General features: G+C 50.5%; 5 protein-coding genes across 5 annotated transcripts; 2 read left to right on the forward strand and 3 right to left on the reverse strand.

Annotated features, from left to right (window-relative positions):
- Positions 1–593: 593 nt before the first annotated feature.
- Positions 594–4108, forward strand: TGAM01_v205828 (hypothetical protein; the record flags this gene model as incomplete). The annotated part of the gene is made up of 3 exons (XM_018803957.1): positions 594–1572; positions 1630–2446; positions 2503–4108. The coding sequence occupies 3 exons, from the start codon at positions 594–596 to the stop codon at positions 4106–4108; spliced, it is 3402 nt and encodes a 1133-aa protein (XP_018662695.1).
- Positions 4109–5528: 1420 nt separating this feature from the next.
- Positions 5529–7186, reverse strand: TGAM01_v205829 (hypothetical protein; the record flags this gene model as incomplete). Its single annotated transcript, XM_018803958.2, has 3 exons — positions 5529–6638; positions 6694–6791; positions 6853–7186. The coding sequence occupies 3 exons, from the start codon at positions 7184–7186 to the stop codon at positions 5529–5531; spliced, it is 1542 nt and encodes a 513-aa protein (XP_018662696.2).
- Positions 7187–9577: 2391 nt separating this feature from the next.
- Positions 9578–13104, reverse strand: TGAM01_v205830 (Ca2+:H+ antiporter; the record flags this gene model as incomplete). Its single annotated transcript, XM_018803959.1, has 3 exons — positions 9578–10009; positions 10109–12858; positions 12924–13104. The coding sequence occupies 3 exons, from the start codon at positions 13102–13104 to the stop codon at positions 9578–9580; spliced, it is 3363 nt and encodes a 1120-aa protein (XP_018662697.1).
- A 1577-nt stretch (positions 13105–14681) lies between these two features.
- TGAM01_v205831 (26S protease regulatory subunit 8) lies at positions 14682–15921 on the forward strand (the record flags this gene model as incomplete). Its single annotated transcript, XM_018803960.1, has 2 exons — positions 14682–14916; positions 14987–15921. 2 exons carry the CDS (start codon positions 14682–14684, stop codon positions 15919–15921), a joined length of 1170 nt encoding a protein of 389 aa, XP_018662698.1.
- A 327-nt stretch (positions 15922–16248) lies between these two features.
- Positions 16249–17372, reverse strand: TGAM01_v205832 (hypothetical protein; the record flags this gene model as incomplete). The annotated part of the gene is made up of 3 exons (XM_018803961.1): positions 16249–16463; positions 16573–17022; positions 17135–17372. The coding sequence occupies 3 exons, from the start codon at positions 17370–17372 to the stop codon at positions 16249–16251; spliced, it is 903 nt and encodes a 300-aa protein (XP_018662699.1).
- Positions 17373–23512: the final 6140 nt, after the last annotated feature.

Consider the following 23512-nt stretch of genomic DNA (forward strand, 5'->3'; position numbering starts at 1 on the left):
AACTGAAAGAGCCGAGAGGCGAAAGTGGAAATGGATGAGCTTTGAATTTGAGTGCAAAGCTACGCGTGGAGCAATGGCAATTGGCTCAGAGAAAAGTAACTCATGTCGCTACTGGCACATGCTAAATCACCTTACGCTCTGGTTTTCCCGTCTTCCATGATGAGATTTGCGATTTCTTGCTGGCGGAAATTTTTCGATATGACGTGGGTCTAGTTTTAGCGGCTCCAATTGTGTCTGGTGTCCCACTACTACCTACCACCTGCACTATCTTACGTACTTGGTAAAGCTCTTACACTACAGCTTCCATGTAAACGAATGTTGAAGGGCTTGGACACCTACATAGGCAGCATGAAATCGCCGAATCTCCGTCTTCAGAGGAACTTTGCCCATACAATACATGATGCAGGCTGCTCATAACATCATTGGACGGCGGTAAAAACTAATTCCCGACGCGGCTGCCCAATGAAAAAATTGCCTCTATAAAGTACATCACACAGCCTGATGCCTGGAATTGGCCCAACTTCATGCACAGTCTCTTGAGATTCCTCATTTTTCGTGTCTGATCTTTTCTAATACATAATTGGCATATTGCCATGGCTGATCCCAAGAAATATACTGTTGGTTGGATCTGCGCTCTGACTACGGAGCAGATTGCGGCGGCGGCGTTTCTCGATGAGCAGCACGCACCCTTGGAAGACCAGCCGTCGCATGACTCCAACAGCTACATATTGGGTTCTATTGGAAAGCACAATGTTGTCATTGCTGTTCTTCCCTTAGAATACGGGACCGCTTCTGCGTCCAACGTGGCCACCAATTTACTACGAACCTTTCCCAACGTCAGAGTTGGTCTTCTCGTTGGTATTGGCGGCGGTGCACCTAGCGATAGACATGATATTCGTTTAGGAGACGTCGTGGTCAGCGCACCCTCGGCCGGCAACGGAGGCGTATTCCAATATGACTTTGGAAAGACGATCCAGGGAGAAGCCTTTCAGCACACAAGGTTTCTGAACCAATCTCCAGCGGTTTTACGCTCTGCAGTAGCGAGCCTCCAGACCAGATATATGCTCGATGGGCATCAGCTAAAAAAGAACATCGAAAGCGTTCTAGAAACAAGAAAGAGACTCAAAAAACTATTCGGTCGACCAAATGAAAACAGCGACATGCTATTCCAATCCAATGTAGTCCACGACGAGGAAGGCTGCGCAGCAGTATGTGCAAAGAACAAATCCAACTTGGTCGCACGTTGCGAACGTACTGAACATGACGATGACCCTGCAGTGCACTATGGCCTTGTTGCTTCTGCGAATCAAGTCATGAAAGATGCCCATATTAGAGATAAACTTTCTGCTGAAAAAGATGTCTTGTGCTTCGAGATGGAAGCAGCAGGACTGATGAACAATTTTCCTTGCTTGGTGATACGCGGAATATGCGATTACTCTGACTCCCATAAGAGTAAGGAGTGGCAAGGCTTCGCGGCAATGGCAGCTGCTGCATATGCAAAAGACCTCCTCGGTATAATTCTTCCAGGCAAGATTGAAGCAGAACGGAGACTTAGCGAGGTCCTTACGCAAGGTTGCCCACCCCCATATCTGAAAACTTAGGGTGAACCTGGTCCTAATAGCATGATAGTTAGAGACGCTGTAACCAATATTGAGACAAACGTTGAAGATATCAGATCCCGAATGAATTCGGAGGAGGACCTCAAAATCTTGGACTGGCTTGCAGACTCCAATTACAGTAGCCAGCATAATGACTATCTCTCCAGACGCCAACAGGGCACAGGACAGTGGCTCTTGGAATCAAAGGAATATCAGAACTGGCTATCGGCGAAGAAGCAAACGTTGTTTTGCCCTGGGATACCCGGTGCTGGAAAGACTATTCTGACCGCTATTGTGGTTGAAGATCTCCACACCCGTTTTAACAAAGACCCGACAGTCGGCATTGCGTATAATTACTATAACTTCAAGAGCCAAGACCAACAAACCGCTGATAAACTTATGGCAAGTCTCCTGAGGCAGCTGTGTTTCTCTCAATCGTCACTGCCCGAAGTTGTGCAATCTCTCTATGATAAGCATAGTTACAGGAAGACTCAGCCATCCTTGGAAGAAATTGCAAGCGCTCTACAAGTTGTTGCCAGAACCTTTTCTCGAGTCCTCATCATAATCGATGCATTGGATGAATCCCGAGTCCAAGAGCGACCTCTATTTCTCTCCGAACTCTTCAAAGTTCAGGCAGAAATCAGCGTTAATATTTTTGCAACTTCACGACCGATTTTAGAAATCAAAAACTTGTTCCGGGGATGCATTACGTTAGATGTCGTGGCTAGCCCAGAGGACATATACAAGTATGTCGATGGTCACATGTCGATGCTTCCAAAATTTGTTCACAAAAATATCATTCTAAAGGAGCAACTAAAGGCTGGAATTACTAAAATCGCTCAAGGAATGTTAGTATTCGGCTTGTTATGGGGATGTTCGTAAACATGCGCTCACAATGGCCCAGGTTCCTGCTAGCACAGCTCTATCTCGGCACTTTGGAGGATAAGGTCACGCCGAAAGAGATGAAGCAAGCATTGAGGAAATTCCAGCGAATAAGCCTGGGAAATGCGAAAGACCAAAAACGTGAAGTATTAAAAGCTATTTACGATGATACAATGAAGAGAATCAAGGAGCAGAAACCAGGTTTCTGTCATCTGGCGACAAATGCTTTATCTTGGCTTTCCCATGCGAAGAGACAGCTTAAAACAGTAGAGCTTCAGCACGCCCTCGCAGTGAATATGGAGGTGGACAGTGGCCGTGGCCGGATTCCAGAAAAATTTCATGCTGACAGTATCCCGGACATTGATCTGATAGTCTCGAGTTGCCATGGATTGGTCACCGTCGACGAAGAGAGCCAAGTCATACGATTAGTACATTACACGACACAAGAATATTTTGATCGAATGCGACGACAGTGGTTCCCTGAAGCAGAAACCAAAATTGCAAATGTCTGCACACTATACATCACAGTTGATGAGTTCTACTCATATGAAAATGAGAGGGAAAACTACCCTAGGATTGAGAAAAAGCTGCAACTGGACCCCTTTTTCGGCTACGCATGTGCGAACTGGGGTTATCATGCGCGTGGAGCTGACTCTTCTAGTCATTTCATTCATGTTTTCCTCGCAGATAAGTGGAGTGTTAGGACTGCAGCTCAGACCGTGTGCTACATGCAACTGTTTCAGGCCAACAATTGGAACGTCATGGATATCACGCTCGTGACAGCGCTAGAACTTGCCGCTTTTTTCGGGGCTGTAGATTTGATGTATAGGCTTCCAAGCATCCTAAATACTTCTTTCAGGGTTGATGATCTTGACAGTGCCCTTTACAGCGCTCTATACAATAAGCAGAGTGATGCTATCATGCTACTTCTTGACATGGGCGCGGACATTGGCGCCAAGGATCGATATGGGAGGAAACCGCTGCATAGGGCAGCACTTTGGGGTGATGTGGATGGAGTCCGGTTACTTTTAGACCTTGGCGCCGATCCCAACGCATATGATAAATGGTCTCAGACGGCTATCCTGCAAGCGGCATATCGAGGCCACACAGCTGTAGTCCGGTTACTTCTTGAAAGGGGTGCTGATTTTGCCAAGGCAGACACTAACCGCTTGACGCCGGTTGATTATGCTGTATATGATGACAACAAGGCCATGATCCAGGACTTTCTCAAGACGGTTACTGGGTCGAAGCCAAGAGTCTACCTCCTGAAGAATACGATACTTAGGGCTGCAATAAACTGTTCGGATTTTGAGGCCTTTAGGCTAGTTTTTGAAGAAGGCCCTCGACCGAAATTGAATGGAAGATTTGGTAGCAAGCTGCTGTTCAAGGCAGTGACGCGAAATGAAGCCTCTAGACGGGTGTATCGGGTGGACCGATATGAACTTAAGGGTGATTTGGCTATTGTCGAGCTGCTTCTTGCCAAGGGTGCTAAACTAATACAGAGCGGCAGTTATGGAAAAAAGAGAATGCTTGCTAGGACAGGCATCAGCCACGAATGGCTTGCTCAAAAAATACCTGCGCTTTTCACCGAAGAGAGACGCTGGATAAGGAAAAGTTGCCGTACATGAGAATTTGCCAGGTGGGCGGGGTAGCAGAGGGCGGTATATATAATAGAAGTGACGGAACTGTCGTTTGTTGAGTAATCTACTTGGTATTCTTGTAGAAAGGGAACAAATGTCGATTCAAGTGACTGTTTGAACAGTTATAGGAGATACAACATGGAGCATAAATATATATATATATATATATCGCCAGCTTAATGTGGCCGAGCAGGGACTTGTGGGCTACATTCACCCCAACCACTTGAGAAAATTCACTATCCACCTGTCTTCGTGGCTTTTCCTACAAACTCCATCTGCATCTTTCTCTCTTCTTCTTCTGCAAAAATGAAGATAAGAAAAAGAACAGCAATATGATCTCAGGCTGTCTCTCGCAGCCGAGATAAACCTCCAGGATATTCACCAGTAGTAATAGCTGGAGCGGGCATATGCCAGCTGTTTCAGTGAGCTTGCACACACCATGCAATTCTTTGCTCTTGTCATCGCCATGACCGGACTTGCCACTACCGCGTGGGCTGACTACCCAAGCATTTATGTGTGCAAGGATACCCATTTTGAAGGATCTTGCACCACTCTTTCGGTCATCCTAGGCGAATGCCGTATGTTTTATAACATTATTGTCTATTGTGCTAGAAAAATTGGCGCACTCAATGATTCACTAACCGTCCATGAAAAAAAAACGTGCCTGAAAAAAACAATACAATAATGCCATATCCGCAGAGAAATCCAACATTGACGCCAGAGCATGCTATTTCTTCAAATCAGTTTGCCCCATTCCCATTTCTCCTAGACAGCCATAAATGTCGGTTTTTAGTCGTCAAAGGAAGAACAAACAGAAAGAACAGCTGGCTTATACACGTCAAGGGAGGTCAACTGTGCCGGCTCTTCTTTCGTATCTGCCTATCCCGGAGCTGGCACGCTCGCTCACTACCCAGCACCATGAGTTTAATGACCACGTCGTCTCATACAGGTGTGAGACTGATGAGCCGTTACTGCAATTTGGACTGAGTATGCGAGTTTGCTGTTGTCGACATGCCAATTAGGAGAGACGCTGGAGGCTATGCCCGTGACAGAGGTTCAGTCTCGCTCGCTCTTGTCGGCGCAAACCTTCAGATTAGGGTCATTTCTAGATTGTTTCTTAATAAGAATTGCCCTGTAAATCTTTATCGTGTGCTTCTTTGTAGCAGCTTGGTGGACTCGGCTGGGCTAGCCGCCTCATTTACTCTTTACTAGCTATACATCCATGAATCTTAACAAAAATGCCATCATAGGAAAATAGCCAGTAGTAGAAGTAGATGAGTTCTCCATCGTTTGTTAGGTAGTTTACAATATTCATGCGAACAAGATTCAAATGTCATTTTGAGTAGCAACACCGATACCCGTTTCCGTTGTATATAAGCCAATGGTTAAAACTCATAGTACAATCTATCTAATTCATCCATCCCAACTTTTTCGCAACAAAGCTCACACATCCCACCAACGCCGTAGCTCCCGTAAACACAATCAAAACGCCATAACCGCTTCCATAGCCCCCGGTAACCTGGCCCTGCCACGGCATACCTTTAATCAGAGCCTCGCTCAGCGGGCCCGACACAATGTTTCCCACGCCTCTTCCAATTGAGAGGAACCCAATTACCATGAGCGGATCGTACTTACTCACGCTGACGCCGTCGATGTCTCCAGCGGAGGCTGCCTTGTCTCTTTCGGTGGCCACCTTGACGACGTGCCTCATTATGCCTGGCCATGAAGTTGTGAATGAGCCGGCAAAGAGGCCGTAAACAATACTAAAGACGTATAGAATGCCAATATTTGACCCCAAGCCCCATAGAAGAAGGACACCGAAAACAGCTCCTACGGTTGATATTAGAATGCAGGTTGTAACATGCAGCCTATCGACCAACGTCCCCATCGTGACAGGCCCAACCACTGATCCGATATTGAGCACCAGCAGCGTAGCTGCAGAGGCAAAAGAGCCCGCGCCGAGAACATCCTGCGCATATGTTGGTAGGAAAATGCCCGGCAGGAAGAAACCTATGCCCTCGATGACGTTGCCCAGCTGGTATATCGCAAAGACGCGAGTCCTCATGAAGCTCCAATCTAGGGGCTTGATGTGCGCAGTCATGGACGGCGGCAGACGCGGCTTCACAAAGTATACCAGCGGCATTGTCAAGACGAAGAGAGCCACAGCCCATATCCGCAGCGTAGCCCGGAAGCCATAGCGGTTGAGCAGAGCCTCGAGCACCAGCGGAATCGTGAAGCCCCCAAGGCCGGTGCCGGACCACATCAAGCCGTAAGCCAGGCCTTTGCGGCGGTCGAACCACTCGTCGACGTATATCAGACATGGATTGTACGCGATGGAGCCGCCGATGCCGTACAGCGCGCCCTGCGTGAGGATGAGGTGCGTCGTATTTGTGGCAAAGGAGGAGAGCGCGAGGGCAGCGCACATCATGAGCAGGCCGACGGTGGGATTGAAGCGGCCCTGCTTGGGATAGAGGCGGGCGAGGGCGATGACCAGGGGGGCGTCGAGATACATGATGCCCTGGTGGAGGAGTCAGTTCATCTACTTGTAAATGAGTGTAGTTGTCAATGCTTACCGTGGCACAGGTTCCTATAATGGCCGTATTGGAAGAGCCCTCAAACGGTTCATGAGTGCGGTAGTAGTCTTGAAAGATGCCAAAAGCAAATGGGAAGCCTGGCCATTACTCGATCAGTTATATACACTTACACAAATCAGGATTTTAACATCAACTTACCCCATACCATGGCCTCCATCATAAAACACGCCGCCAGGAACAGCCACGCATCTCTGCTCGTATCAGGCGCCGGAATTGAAAGGCTCAGCTCGTCTTGACTCTGGCTCACGCTCTCACGCTGAGCCTCCAGATCATCGTCTGGACGGATCTCAACTACCGCAGTAGTATCACTTGCACGCTTCTTCTCATTCTCACTGCTTTTGTCGAAACCCGCCAGAGAAGTGAGATTCTGGTCGCTTGGAGACGTGACCGTGGGCGTTGGCGAGGACGGCGACGTGACTGTAGGCGACGTCGAGGCGGAGATTTCGGTGAAGATGGGCTCGACTGCAGGCATTGAGCTGCACTCGGCGGGGGCCAGTAACTAGATTTGCTAACGAGGTGATGTATATCTGTCTGTCTGTCTGTCTGTCTGTCTGTCTGTCTGTATGTGAAAACCGACGTTGTGATATAAAATACTGATATACAAAGACAGGAATTGCACCGAAGAGAGAAGATGAAGCTGTCAAACAGAAAACTCCCGGTGACCGTCTTCACTTGGACTCAAAAAGCAGAAGAAAGACAGGAAAAGAACAAGACAAGACAGACAGATACACAATCACGCTCACTCTCGCCCCCTTCCAAATCTCATTCCATCTCTCTAGCTTTATATACCCAGCCTCCCCCCAAAATCCACTACACGATACCTGCTAGCAGCAATATCGCACGGAGCTCATACGGAGCATGACCCGGCGGTCATACCCATGAACCACAAAAAAAAGATGAAGAAAAAAAAACTTTAATCGTTCATCCTAGCTCCGGCTTGTCAGATGTCACACACTCTCTCTCTTATTTCCCCCTGGCTTCGGCACTTTTACCCATTGCCCGTACAAAGTATGTGCATATATCGGAACAGGGGGCAGTAACATCCGGTGTGTCTATTACGAATCATTTTCTTCTTCCTTTTTGACGGAATAACATTTACTACTACTACTGATTATCGCTACTACACTCAGTAGTAATTATCGAGTAATATCAAGCAAGGATCTAAACTTTGACATGACCTTTCTTCCTACTAGCATCTATCACTAGTAAGTGCTACCTGACAAACCAGAGCACCAAAAAAGGCGTTAAAAAGGCCAGGGTCCAAGCCCAAACACCAAAAAAATCCACAGCCCCCCATCGGTATGTACAAATTCCTCACATCCGGAAAAGGAAACTCCAGCAGCCCATCCTCCATCCACCTAGTAGCATCACGAAGTATCAACAGCAGAAAAAAAAAGGGAAGGGATCAAAAAGATTTGGAAAAAATCTCAAGATAGTCAGCTGAGCTATCCTTCCCACCCCAACCCCCTTGTCCCTTTTTCCCCCTTCCAAACTACAAACTGCTACCACCACCGCAAAAACGACATATCGCCCCATCGCGATGCCGGACGCACGAATTATGGGGCTGGGCGAACTTGCGGTAAAACCATCTTATAGCCCTACGTGCACCTACAAGTACATGCCTGCCCAGGTATCTTTCTACTCCGTTGCTCTCACGTGTTTTTTCTCTCTCCATCTACATATATAGATTTCTACTCTCTTTTACTAAGCAAACACTACTTAATTCAAGCTGCACTAACAGACCGCCAGCTCACTCACTAGCATAAGCTATTAGCAAAGGTAAAGCCCATTTGCTGATACCGAGTATTAGAGCAGCATCGTTTTCACTCTTCTCCAATGAAATCGCCGCGCCCCCTACCACCCCCCAAATCCAGGGTCCTCATGCAAGATATGCACAGCGCTTCCTATTCGGGCAAAGCCAAGACCCTTTTCTTTTTTTTTGGCGTCTCCGGGAGCTAAACGTCGACTCCCGCGTTAGTGGAAAAAACTGGAAACTTCATGTTGTGTGCGTATAGTTGACACCGTTGATGGTGGAGAAAGATCTAGAACCTAGAAACATCGCTGCTATCTTTGGGCGGCTGGCTTTCCCTTTTGGATTTGGAGAAGCTTGCCGTCGTGTTCCGGATGGACCAGGCGCATGTTTCAAGAGAGAATGAGTGAGAATGAGAGTGAAAGATGCATATGGTCACGCGGCTCATGCAGGGATTTATATTAATTCACATTTTTGACAGTCATGATGGTCATGGTGGTAGTATCTGATATACCGGGAATCACACAATAGGACAACAATTAACAAGACAAGAGATTTCCGGACTTCATAGAGATGCATCTGTCGACTTCATACCACATCAGGCTCGCCGCGTAAAACTAAAGACAGAAAAGGAATATAAAGGAAACAGCCATGAAAATGAGACTCAGCCTAAGTAAGGTAATATTACACAAATGCATGCAACTGCCGCGCAGCCTGCCATCCCGTGAAACAATTTCGATAAGCCATGCTATAGGTATGAGATAGGTAGTGGTGATGACAAAAGAAAGACGAGTAAAGAAAATGAAGCAAAGAAAATGCACCCGATTCGCTCAAAGGAACATGCCGGCTCTACAAAAACAAGACAAATACCCCAGGCAGTTTGCCTTGAAGGGGAAAGAAGAAGAAAAGCATGCAGGTAACCCACGCTGCAAGATGGACCACCCACTTTCCCAAAAGCTGGTTAGGGCAAAGAGAAAAGAGGAAAGCAAAAGCCAAAGAAACACGGACGAACAAGGCTAGCCGATGAATGCAGCCTATTATTCGACCCTGGCGGATATTTTTGCCAAACCAACGAGATGAAAAATTGTTGCTGCAGCTCTCCGCAGGCTTGGCTTAAATCACTTGGAACGCCCTCCCGTTTGTTGATCTGCCAATCGTCTTAAACTTCTGGTACTTGCCATCGGCACCCATCACGTCGAACCGCTGCAGCCCCATAGACCCCTCGGTGTAGCCGCTGAAGTAGTACCCAATCACCACCACAAGGTATGTCAACATGAGGATGCTGCCCTTGAAGTAGTTGCTCTTGCCTTCGCCGTACACGTAGCTGAGCAGGAATACGCACAAAACGACGGTGACCAAGTCCCACTGCGGGAAGAGCAAAGAAAACGTGTACTTGGCAGCATCTCCTCCTACGGGGATGTTTGGGAAGACAGCCGAGAAGAGAACTAGGCAAGGGATTTGAAGCAGGCACACTTGGAGAGCATATGCGGAGCCAATCTCCATTGATAATGCAATGTTTCCATTCATGGCGAAAGAAATGGCGTTCTAGACAAATTCAATTAGCGTCAGCCCAGCCCAGACAGAAAAAAGCAACGTGGGCACGGGTTCAGAGGATTGGATGGGAATGATCCGCTTTGTGCTTACCAAGAACTCGGTAGTATTGGGGACTAGAGCAAAGAGGGTCAGTCCGAGGAATTTTTGGTCAATGGCAAAGCTTTCCAGCACGACGTCGACAGTGTCGACCAGAATCTCGGCAATTATGGCATACAAGATGGTGGCCCCCAGCAGGATCACAGTACTCTTGGTGCGGCTCCAGTTTGGCGCGTCGTGGCCTCCGTGGCCCCCTGGGTGAGCAGTTGCGGCCCCCGCGGTAGCCGCGTCCTCTTCAACATCATGGAGGTGGCTTGGCCGGCTGGCGCCGTGCGGCCGCGGTGTAGCAACGCCGGTGCTAGACGCCTTATGCACATATCGGTCACGGGAAGCAATTGTGGCCGCTGTGGCTGCGATCTCGGCAACCTCACGTACGAGAACGCTGTTGTCGACCTGGCTGAGACCGGGAACCTTGATCGTGGGGCGCAAGGGCGGTTGATCCTCATCAGCAGCACCCTTGGGCGGCACCACGTGAGGAGTGAGGTTTTGCCCACCAACATCCTGGCCAGCCATGGAGCCCGGCCGGGAGCTGTCCGGTAAGCCGACCTGCTTTAGAGACTGGCCCAAGATGCGCTTGTAGAGATGCGAATCGCGGATATCTACCCCGGTGCCGTCGGCCGTGGATGGTTGATGCGGGGGACGAAGAGTCGTCGACGCGTGCATGGCCTCTTCATGTCTCTTTTCTTCCACCTCTGCATTCCAGATGACGGCAGCGTGAGTACGCAGCGTAAACCAGAGTCCAATGAGGTATGAGAAAAAGAGCAAGAAGGCTGCCGCGTAGCAGTATGGTCGCACGGCCTCGAGATAAAATCGGTCGTCTAGAGCAGGCACTTGCGAAAAGTAGCACCGACGGCAGTCCCTTGCAGCACCTTCTTCGTTGAAGCCGCCATAGGCGTAATCTTCGCAGTCCATGCAGTTGAGCTCATGGGAGCCGTATATTTGGTAGAATAGCGTCGGGCCAAAAGCGCCCACCACGGCAAAGAGCAGCATGGTAGATGTTACACCGGCCGATTTGGCGTTGAATCGCTGAGTCTTTCGCTTCAGGGCTCCAAAGCACATGGAGATGCCCGGCAAGAACAGGATACCGGCAAATATACTTCCCACAATGCTTCCTTCGACAAGTTGACCTTTGCCCTGATTCAGTGCAACGCAGTAGAGGAAGACCTCGACGACGGTGGCAAAGAAGGCGTTGATAGCAGCACCCAAGCCCATGGAGGACTGAGCAGAGATGGATGCCACAGCTTGGCCAATAAAGTATGCCAGTGGAATAATGGAGAGCAAGCCCGCAGCAAACAAAAAGGCAGGCGACGTGATGAGAATCTCTACTCCTAGGATTCGATCCAGAATGAGCCAGTCGGCGATGACAAACACAACAACGACCATGAGGTTGATCAGGAAGATGTTGGTGCCATCGACGGTATACTTCCAGTACTTTGATCCAACAGCTCGATAGGTGCAGACGAGGATGGATGAGTCAGGAGCATCGTCTACCCGAGCGTAGCTGATGTGAGACTCAAAGGATAGAGCGAGAGGATGCCGTCTGAGGTGGTCAAATAGCAGCATGGTCACCTTGCCCATGGGGATCCAAAAGACGAGGAACCAGCAGATGCCAGACACGAGGATCAAGGAGGGTGAGATGAGGCAGTAGAAGAAGACGAAGAAGATGATGCGGCCAATATTCCATTCTCCACGGCCAAACAGCCTCCGCTTCAAGCGAGGATGTAGATCGCTAGAGTCCTGGCGGCGTCCTCGTCCCAGTAAGCTCTCCGTCTCGCTAGGCGCCTCCGAGTCCAAGCTCCTCCTGGAGCGGCCGATGATGGAACGGTGTCGGTCAGGCCCAAAGAATAGCCGGCCGTATTCGAGATCGCCATTCTGCCATTGCTCATACTCTGAGATGCTTCTACCTTCATCCTGATCCTCGTCCATGTAGGCCTCGTCCTTTTCAAGCCGAATAAACTTGCCAAAGGGGTAAAATATATAGCCTGCTAGCCCCCACAGGACTCTCCCATACTCTCTGCCGCTGGGCGCAGCCGCAAACAAAAGGCAAATGATTGCGCCAAAAGCTGCCAGGCAGGCTATCCACCATCCAAAAAAGATGGTCCAGGCCAAGTTGAAAAGGAGCAGCCAGTTGCTTACTCTACCGCCAGGCGTTGAATGAATATCTGCCTGAGCAAACTTTTGGATCGATCGGTCTTTCTTGTACAACGCAGGCTTCCAAACTCGAATACCAAACGGGTGCGTTTGGTTAATGGCCTGCTGTCTGTCTTTGAGGGTGAAGCTTTCGGCTTCGCTAATTTCACCTTCGGATTCGCAATCAACATGCTCGTCCAACGGTAGCTCTTCCTCCTCTTCAAGTTCTTCTCCCGCTTCACTATGTTCGTCGTCTTGTTCGGATTCCTGCTCCTCTTCAGCGCTGCGAAACGACTGTATGCGAGTGAGTCCCAAGGGAGGTGGCTGGCGTCGGCGCGTCGATAAGCCAGCGCGGCGCTCGGCGGCGTCTGCCTGGACTTCGTAGGCGTCGTCATCTACGGAAAACACTGCGCCTTTGTGTGGTGTATTGGTTGATGTGCGTCGCGACAGTGGCGGCTTTCGCTGGCGGGCGTAAGACTGACTCCTTTCGGGACCTGCAGCAGACGTAGAACGGCCAGGAGCTGCTGAAATGTTTCGCGCTGCCTGTGGGCGATCGATGGACGGCTCGCCTATTGTTTGACTGCTTCGGATGCTCGACGACCCCTGGATGGTTCCTTTGACGGGTTAGCATCTACAACATCTGAATCTAGTTTGGGTATGACAGTATCGCTTGTCCTACCATATCCCTCGGGTCGCCGCCGTACGGTGTCTGTCGAGTGATAGTTTTCTGGCACGTTCTCGCCAATAATGGACGAATGTCTGGACAGCGGGTTCGTTCGTGTATCTGTGGGTGACATCATGCCAGAGGACGTGCCGGCGCGATGCGCTGGAGGTGCGTTGTCCTGCTGCGAAGGATCCATGGCGGTCGAAGCAAGCAGCGACGATGCCGCGACAGAGTTGAGGATGAGCTTCGCACGCCTGCTGGATGAGAGCTAGGCAGGCCTATAATAAGAAAGGGAAAAAAAAGGCTGAGATAACGTCCGACGTCGAGGGTATCCCTGTCGTCCAGCGGCCTGGATAGATCGGGCTAGTGAGCTCTAGCAGAGTGGAGGGGTTCTGAACACGGGATCAGGGAGAGTGTGTGTCGATGATGGTGGCTTGGATTTGCAGCATCAGAGACATGGGGAAAAGACACGTTGCGGAGGGAAGACGTGGAAGAGTCGACGAAGATTTGGTGGTGGTGATGTTGAGAGAAAGTGGTGGAAGCAGAAGCAGAAGCAGAGCGCTAATGAGGCCTGGAGCTATAAGCTGAGGTCCGGCCACCTCTTGCCAGACCGACCCAGCGGTGGAACTCTAAAAGACGCTTCTCAGCGCCTACCGAGCAATAGGCCCGGATCGCTTGTATATCTTCTATATCTTGTATGCCTATCTTATTTATCGCTGGTGCCCAAGGCTTGGACGAGCTCGAATGCGTCCCTTTACTCCCTCAGCCGTGCTACTTGCGGAGGAGCTGTGCTGAGCTTCTGCAGGATGACACACTAACTAGCACGCGCAGCCCGCTATTTGCATCAAATGGCATGCAGCAGATGCGTCAGGCGTCTCCCTTGCTCCGTCACAATGAAAGGCCTGAGAAAACAAAGACCAGGGAAGAGAATAAAAATGCAAAACAAAAACAAAGAAAAAACAGGGCATCCTTGGGCCGCTTCACCGTCTGGCGGGCCGCGCTCACGGCATTTTTGACCTATCGCCTGGCATGATCATCAGTTCCGAGTTCGTGACCTGCAAGGCCTGCTCTTGGCGGCTGTGGACAACGTCATTGTGCTTATCTTTGGCGGTGGCACGATGGACGAGATGATTAGAAAAAGGCGCCGGTTGCTACCTAATGGATACTACGAGGATGGAGATTCATTATGCGCGCAAAGTTGTTTGCAGGTTTTGGTGAACTTTGGTAGCGGCGTATAGTAAATATCTTGGTAGAGAGTGGCTTCGAGTGGGATCTACAATCGCAAAACACTTGCAATAGCATTGCGAATGGGACCGTGATATGGACACTGACGCTTGGGCTTGAGACTAAAACGGTGTAGCTTTTGACGTGCATGCTTCACTCAGCTAGTCTCGCTTTTGGCATTCTCCAGCTTTTTATTGGGTGCGCAAGCTTCATTATTACAAGTAGGACGGTGCTAGACAAGGCCAGCCCTTCTCCGTACTAGTAGTACTCAGCTCAGCTCAGACTGAGCGGAGCCCGGCAGATGGATGTTCCGCTGCCCAACGACAGCCCGCCCTGCTGGCCTGGCTTACGAGCACCAGCTGTAGCCTTGCGCAGCTTCAACCTTGGCCCCAATTCGTCTGTACACTAAGCCGCAACGCCCTACCATTCCGCATTTCATACGATAATTCTCTTGACGACGCATACCACGGCCGCAGCAGATCCCCCCAAATCACCACTACCGACTCTCTCTTCTCCTCCCTTTGCAGCCCCACTGAGAGCTCGCCCAAGATGGCGCTCGACGAGTACTACCGCAACAAGATCGAGGCGATGAAGCTAGAGATCCTCAAGGGTCAAGCTGCTCTCCGCCGTCTCGAGGCCCAACGCAATGACTACAATTCCCGTGTGCGGTTACTGAGAGAAGAGCTGGGCCTGCTACAACAGCCCGGATCCTACGTTGGAGAGGTCGTCAAGGTGATGAGCACCAAGAAGGTTCTCGTTAAAGTACATCCTGAAGGCAAATATGGTTGGTCATCACCATCACCACCTCCATAAGATATTTACCTGCCCGCAGCTACTGACTATCATCACACTAGTCGTCGATGTCTCCGATAATGTCGAAATCGCCAAGCTTACCCCCGGAAAGAGAGTCACACTGCTGTCAGACAGCTACAAATTGGAGAAGATGCTGCCGTCATCGGTCGATCCCCTAGTATCGCTCATGATGGTAGAAAAGGTCCCCGACAGCACATACGACATGATTGGTGGATTGGATCAGCAGATCAAAGAGATCAAAGAGGTTATAGAGCTGGGTTTGAAGCACCCGGAGCTGTTCGAGTCTCTGGGCATTGCTCAGCCCAAGGGTGTCCTGCTGTACGGACCCCCAGGTACAGGAAAGACTCTGCTGGCCAGAGCTGTAGCCCACCACACAGCTTGCAAGTTTATCAGAGTCTCTGGTTCAGAATTGGTGCAGAAATACATTGGTGAGGGTAGCCGAATGGTCCGAGAGCTCTTCATCATGGCCCGAGAGCATGCCCCCTCAATCATCTTCATGGACGAAATCGACAGCATTGGTTCCTCTCGAGTGGAGGGCTCATCGGGTGGTGACTCCGAAGTCCAGCGAACCATGTTGGAGCTGCTCAATCAGCTGGATGGCTTCGAACCAACCAAGAACATCAAGGTCATTATGGCCACGAACCGTCTCGACATTCTCGACCCCGCTCTGCTGCGACCCGGCCGTATCGACCGCAAGATTGAATTCCCCCCGCCTAGCATCGAGGCACGAGCCGACATTCTCCGAATCCACAGCCGAAAGATGAACTTGACCAGAGGCATCAACCTCACCAAGATTGCAGAGAAGATGAATGGCTGCTCTGGAGCCGAGCTGAAGGGTGTGTGCACAGAAGCGGGCATGTACGCCCTCCGTGAGAGGAGAGTGCACGTCACACAGGAGGACTTTGAGCTGGCGACGGCCAAGATTCTCAACAAGCATGATGATAAGGAGGTTTCCCTGGGCAAGCTATGGAAGTAATTGGGTCGCGTCTTTCAATACACACAAAAAAGGGGGATGCCGCGCGACCTCGGTTTTGTTTTATAGAACAGAATGGCAGTAACGGAATTGGAGTTGTAAGGATAGTTGAATTCTACCATTATTCGGGTATTAACCCCCAGCTTCCTTCGCTCTATCACCATCTTTGGATATGCGCCAGACGAATAATGAAATGCATCATACAATACCATCTAGTAAGAGACGAGTAATTCTATCCTCCTGCTCAACATTTCATGCTATTCTAGTGCTAGTAGACGAAAGAAGAGCAGCTATCTATATACTCTGGGTCATGCCTGTCCGGAACTCGTCTTACTTTCGCTGAGCGGCCTCCCCCTCCGGAGAGAACACTCCATGCATACCCTTATATCCCGCAGTCTCCGCAGGCTTCCACCCGCTCTTTTGCAAGAGCTCCTTGTCCTGGAGCTGATACACTTTGACGTGCAGGGGACGACAGACCTTGATCATCTCCTTTTCGCTGTCGCTTCCAAAGCCCCAGAGGGAGAGATCACCGCCGGGACAAGTGCCTGTGGGAAAAAATTATTCAGTTAGCCCAATATCCTGCTTCCAAAAAGTCTCGGATCCATTCCTATGGGGTCATGGCACTAAAAAAAACGTGGAATATCAAAAACATACTCAACGCCATGAGCACATCCTGCTCCGCCAGAAACTCAATCGAGTCGCCCTTCTCCGCCGGACAGGGACTCATGAAATACCGCCCCTTGTCATCCAACCCTGTAACCTGGAACAAGTTCAACACATCGTGGACGTCATCCTCTCTCAGTCCCCACTTGGCCACGGCTCGACTCAGGTTGGAGTGGCAGTGGAAGTCGTACTGCGATCCGGACAGCACGGTGTTGATGTACGGGTCGCAGCGTGTGCCGAGCAGGTCGTGCACGCGGCCGCCGTTTTCGTCCTTGCCGTACCAGGCGAGGCTGTCGGAGATGATTGTGACGAGGGGCCGCATGTAGGGGAGGTTGGACCACAGGCGGTCGTGCGTAGTGACGTGTGTGGAGTGAAGCTGTCTGGTTCGTGACGCCCAGAAGCGTTCGCGGGGGTTGTGGCGGTTCCAGATGTTGAGGTCGCCTTTTGGATTGTGTTAGCTGGGTATGTAGCCCCTTTCGATAGAGGAGTTATATGAACTATATCGGAGCGGAAGCCTATATAGAACAACGGGCAACAACATGTCACAACTTACCAACCTGCGGTCCTTCGGGCGTGCTTATCTCAATAATCGACCCGGCCGGTGCCTCCCAAGCCCTGCCTGATCGAATAGGCACGGTGAATTCTTCAACAAGCACTCGCGGGGCCTGCTGAATGGCGGCGTAGAGATCCTTGTCGACGCTCAAGGGAGATCCGGCAGTTGGGAGATATGCCGGGACGGGCGTTGGAACGGGCTTGCGGGCCTTGAGGCGGTCTTCTGGGGATTGGGACATGATTGAATGTCTACTCTTTTAATTTCCTCTTGACACTCTTTGTAGGTGAAATTGAGTCTGAGGCATTTCTCATGTTAGTGTCTTGATAGAGAATTGGAGAGGTTTGTACGGCAACTTACGTTGAATCTCAGACTGGCTGTCAACGGGTACGGTCTTGTCTACCGTAGTATTAAAGATTTTTACAGGTATTTACAAAGAAGCTTAGAATTGGTAACTTCAGTTCTTATAAAAACCCAATTATCGCGCCCTTATTCTAACAAACCGCACCTCAGCTTTCCCCCCTCTCCATATCACCCTCATACAATTGGGCGATGACTAAGTAGAGCCAACAAGCTCTTACATTGCGGGGATTTGGCGCCTCCGCAAAATTGGTTCTTTTCGCGCCAAAACGGCTTTAATTGAATGGTTTTTTTTTTTCTGGGGCAAAACTAGGGAAAGGGGTCGTTATCTATTAGATACGGCGTACTGTGTTTGGGCCAACGCGTGTGGAAGACAAAGAAAGAGTGTACTTGTAAATAGGGCGCGCCCTGGCGGGGTTTGGCGGCATATGGAATTGGGAGGTTTGCCTATCTTATCATATTGGTGTAAGTATTTGGGGGTGAAAGATCTGGAATTGTAGTATGTGGAAATGGAATCAATTATGTGAGTGATAAAGAGTGATGAATCTCAGAGAGTTCGCTCTTAAATGGAAGCTACAGCTGTTGAAGATGAAGCGCAATGGTCATTATTCAACGGTGGGACTTATAATAAACTAGAAGGGATACGTTTCCCAATTAGCAAAATGAGCCCAAAGTATAGGGTACATCAGTAAAACAGGAGCCAATAACGTTTGATTGGATTTTAGAAAACCAGTCTAGACTATTCTAATGAAAACAAGCGCATTCAATGTACTCGGTCCGATCCGTAATGCTCAGACACAATACGAAATCCTCCATGATCGCCCGCTACAGGTGATCTACCGGTTTGTCCCAGACACAGCCTGGATTTCCGCTGATCGGTGTGGCAGATCTCAATGAAAGGAGCATGTCAGTTGATATGGACAATTGGGATAGACATCATCGGATTTTGAGCTCCGTGTTTAATAACGATATGCAAGGCAAGGAGGCCGTTCTTATTTTTAGAAGCCTCAATTAGAATTTTCAACAGCTTTTGTGGGCCTTGAGGGTGTATTGTCTTGGTAATCAGTTCCTTGGGAGTAAAGGGGAGTATATTGCAAAGATGATGATAGGTATACGAAACTCTGTACGAGTTTAATATCTGCAATTACCAATGAGTGTCCGGAATCATTACGAACAGAAGAAAACACGGATGAGGGGAATTCATGGAGCCACAGTTGCCCGGAGTCACCCCACTTCTCCGTTTTCTGGAGACCGGTATATGGGTCGTGCGTGATGCTCGTGGTGATGTACATGTATTAAGAATTCGTATTGATGGGCATGATGCCAAGTGCCACGACAATTTTGCCACAAAGGGTCGGTATAACCAGTTTTGTACGTAGCTTCTTTCACTTAACCTTAACACTACCTGCTGGAGAGAACCGTCAGCAACAAGGCAGGGCAGCAGCGTGCGTTATTTGGCCCCTCTCCCCCAAGCACATTGATCCATCTAACCGCTGCCGCAGCGGGAATACGTGGGTGCTTGCTGTTAGTCCAGGTGGCTCTGTGCGTCGAGTGAACAAAGAACGTGGTGGACAGGCGGTGGTCGTTGCCAGCTGCTTTGCTGGTGCTGCCACGTTATTTCGATAAAGTCCGCTAACATCAATGGATCTGATCCAGTGGCCACAGACCAATCAATTTGCCCTGCACAGCGGGAATGATTAAGATGTTGGTGACGGCTTGTAATCACCTCTGACAATGCCTCGAGAAGCTAAGGTCAGCCTTACGAAATCCTGAAAAGTAAAAATGCACCGAAGTCTCAGCTTGTTGCAGTCAAGGCCTCGGGTTTTCGCGGCCTCGGATCTTCAGAGGGCCTGGAACCCCTAAAGACAGGATTTTGTATCCCAATCCCGCTGGGATCGCTGCTCGCGTGTACCTAGACCTCATGAGACGTTGTGGGGATAATAGGTGTTTTGGCGATTGCGTGACCCGACAGAGATTGCGTGACTCGGGAATCGGGGCCAGGTTGAAGCAGGGCCAGAAGACCAGGAAACCAAATTGAGAGAAAATCTCGGCTTCACACCCCTTGCTGATACTAATTCCCATAAGTAGTAATGGAAAGGACTAATAGCAGCAGCAGTAGTAGCACCAATGAATCGTGGAATGAGAGTCGGAATATATTCTCGTTCTGCGTCTAATTGACAGCAAAAGATGCATTTTTGACACATTGACTATGGACCCGGCTGCCCGTTTTACCCGCTCTTACCGCTACCAGAGAGATGAGGCTATGCACGACGTTCTTGAACTATGGGACTTGCTATCACTTCGTAATTTGAGGTTTTGTAAATGTTGAGCTGTTATCATGCAGCAGTTGAACGTGGTACCATTACATACATGTACTCGCTCCGTTGACTGCTGACCCTGCCTCTTCGGAGACTTAATTCTGCTATACAGTAGGAGGGATGCTGTGACACCTGAGACCACAGCACTTTGCAAAGGCTAGCCACACTCCGAAGCTCTGCTGGGGTCATCTCAGCAATGCATCCTTAGTCCTAGTGGATGGCACATGAGGGGCTCCCTCGAGCAGGGGCACACGAAAACTGGCAACTCTTGACTGGTCGTGAGGGTATTTGGGCGAATCTAGTCTTTACTTGCAGGAAACCCCAGTGGGCAGCTGGCCTCGTCACCCGGTGTAAGACTGAGATGAGTCGGCGAAGTTCTGTGCTCACAGGAACCGGCATACGACGCTGAAATGGTATGGATGGACAAGTCTAGAACGCAAGAGGCGGGAGAAGGAGAAACGGCAGTGGTCTGGAGCTGTCAATGGCATTGAAAGGACTCCGTACCGCTCCGAACACTCCGCACGAGACAAGGGACAGGACTCGACTTGTACTCCGTACGCCTTACAGAACGAGGCCTGCCAAAGGGAGAGAATCAACATGAAGGGTGTGGTGTGTAGCTTTTTCGTGTATGTCTAGTTCTCCATAGCGTGTGCATGGATATTCATGCTACTGCTATCGATAGTTCTACTTGCAGCGGTGGTTTGACACTCGTACCTGTCCATCACCGTCTCGACGGGCCCCCCCTTTCCCTTGCGCTATGCATTTCCACTTCTGCTGCGCCCAGCTGCAATTTGGCAGCTCTGGCATCGTGGTCTGCTTTTCTATTCCATTGAGGATTGCCTCTTTTCTTAGCAGGCACCGTTTAGGAAGGCGGACAGGACGCCGCTTACAGCCGTTATGCCGTTTTGAGACTGCTACGTCATACCCCAAAGGAGAGCTGCCCTTTTGCTGTACCCCGTTTTCAAATCTCAGCTGGCCGCTCGCCTTGGCGCCTTTGTCTTGGGCGGGAAGAGGAGGGAGTTGGAACAGCAGCAGACAGAAAAGTACAGCGAGGTACCACACAATAACGTGACCGTGCCGGGTGCCAAATTTACGATGCTTCATAAGGTACGGCAAGCTACAGTACGGTACAGGGAAAGGGAGCAGCAGCAACAGCACAGCAGGGCGAGAGCGCGCGCGTGTTATCGCTTTTTCTGTGCGACATGACAATTCGCTTCTGCTCCTGTACGTGTATGAGGTGAGCGTGACCAGCCGGCAATTTGCAGCTGCAGAGCATTGGATTGGCACAGACAATCAAATCAAGCTTCCGCGGCAGGCACCCGCTGGGCTGGTGGATGGATGGAGCGGAAATTCTAGTCCATGATTATCAATCGCTGGCTGGCACCGCTGCTAGCCCAGGACGAGAGCAATCGTAGCACGAGTACGGGATGCTTAGCTGCAGCACTTGCTTTTCGTGCTCTGTCTGCTCTTTCGTGTGCTGGTTACGGTGGGATGCTACCTAGTGGAGATGAAAGAGCTTGGGTTGTTGGACGAATCTACTGTATGCGTGGAGGCTCGAGGATTTCAAGTATGGCCCTGCTCTTGAAGCAAATTGCCGGATTAAAACGTCCGTTGAGCAAGCAATGCCTTGTGCCATTCTGGAGCAACGATGAAGATCCATGGGGGAGCAGCTAGACTACCAAAACGAAATGGCATTGGACGTCAAAGTATCGCAGCGTATACGCAGCGGTACAACGTGACAGGGATGCAGAGACACGGAGCATCGCGGAGCCGCTTTTTCTTTTGGGGCTCTCAAAGTCTAGACTCCCAGCGACCAAGACTCAAAGGGGCCGGTGACGTTTTGCGGCAGCGCCACCCGCGCTCTGGTTGGCCCTGGCGCTGTGGTTTGGGGGGCGCCTTTTTTTACGGGGACCTAATGGGGGGAGTCTTAGCGGGGACCCTTGACCTTTTGGCGCCGCAATGACGATGGTGGTGGGGCCCTTGTTTCTGGGAACCTCGACGGTGGAGGATACGCCTGGAGCTTCTCTCAGCGTGTGCCTGTACCGTACTGTAGCGATACGGTGGCTGTAGCGTTTTTGGTCCTTTGAGATGCTTGACGCTGCTGCTGTCTCATTGACGGGCGAGGAATTGGCTAACGGATGAGGAGGCGCCCGTATCGGAATGGATGGGTCGATGGCCGGCCTGGGGCGAGATTGATTCTATCGCGGCTGTGGTTAACGCAAATAGGTAACCGGTGTTGTGCGCTTTTGTAACTCTCTTGAGCATCATGTTCTGTTACAGAAAGACAGAGAGAAGCTTCAAGAACGAATCTGGTGATGACATGCTGTAAGACACTTCTCAAAACGAAAATAAAGAATAAAAACTGGAGAGCCAGCGTTTTCTCTCAAGGAATCTTGTGGCATGAGAGCAAACAATATTGATTGCTGCCAGGTCGCAGGCCAGGTTAATGCGACCCCCCTCCCCCCCATCCATCTCGCGGATCCTGTCCTTGTAAACCGGATTGCAAAACCACAACCACGGCCCAGACCCTTCTGTGCTCTCCGCCAGCGACGATCCCTACCGCACGCGATCAGCGTCCAGCAAGTCTTCTTTTCCAGCCCCGGACCACCGCCGTCATCCTGGGGCCCAGGTACCTCGAAGTACCGCTGCAGCTCTGCCACGCACCAGCCAGCAACGGTCCACGTACTGCTGGAGCGCTTGGAGTGGCAGCGCCAGGCCGTTGCCACGCCTTGCGTGGTTGTAGACGAAGGCCCGCAAAACCCTTCAGTCTCTGCTCTCGCTGTGCTTGTCCCATGCTGCCACTTTTGCAGCAATCCTCATTAACATCATCATCATCATCATCATCATCATCAGAATCATACCAGCGCCGTTGTAGACACACTAAACGAGTCGGCGCATCCACTCCTCATCAAGTACCGCCACGTACCCGCGCTGCACTCCAGCTGACTGCGGTACCTTGCAGTACCTCGACTGCCCCTGTCGCCCTCCCACACACATTCCCAGGCCCTCTGTCCAGCGGCGGCTGTTGCTTCTGCGGCATGTACTCGCCGGTACTCGTGCTAGCATCAGCACGCATCTGGCTGTCTCGTCTCCCTTTCTCCCACCGCTCGCCCCAAATCTCACACCCACCCTCTGCCCGTGGTGAAAACCCCTTCTTTTCTGCGCGCTAATCTTGACGAAAAAAGGCCCCGGGGTGGGATCCTCACCAGCACGTTGGGTCCATCCAGAACACCTGAAGGGGCTCTGCAACACGAGAAGCTCCAGCGTCGTCTTTTGCCCCCTTCATCCAATCTCTCTCTCCCCAAGACGCATCTGCCGAGACGGACTGGTAGCCGCTCAAACCAAGTTCTGGGCCTTCTTTCGGCTTCACTCTTCTTTCTTGTTTTCGGTTCTGCTCCATCTTTTCCCGCCTCATATGCAAAGCATCGTCTGTTCTCTTCTCTAAAGGCCCCCCCCCCCTTTTGTCAATCTGCTTCTTCTTGTCTTGCCGGGCATCTAGATCCCACGGTAGACGGCCATCATCTCAGCTCGTCATCATTGTTGCTCCTCTTTCATCACCCTGCTCGCACCGCGGATTCGGCTGGGTGCTCGCACATCTGTTTATAGAACCCAGCGCCACATCCTCTGTCTATTACCCTCATTTCGGCTCTGTTGCCACCACGTTCGATTTAAAGAGCCACCACGGATCTACGATTGCCACTCA

The sequence above is a fragment of the Trichoderma gamsii genome (assembly GCF_001481775.2).
Source record: "Trichoderma gamsii strain T6085 chromosome Unknown Scaffold_19.2, whole genome shotgun sequence".
Lineage (NCBI taxonomy): Eukaryota > Fungi > Ascomycota > Sordariomycetes > Hypocreales > Hypocreaceae > Trichoderma > Trichoderma gamsii.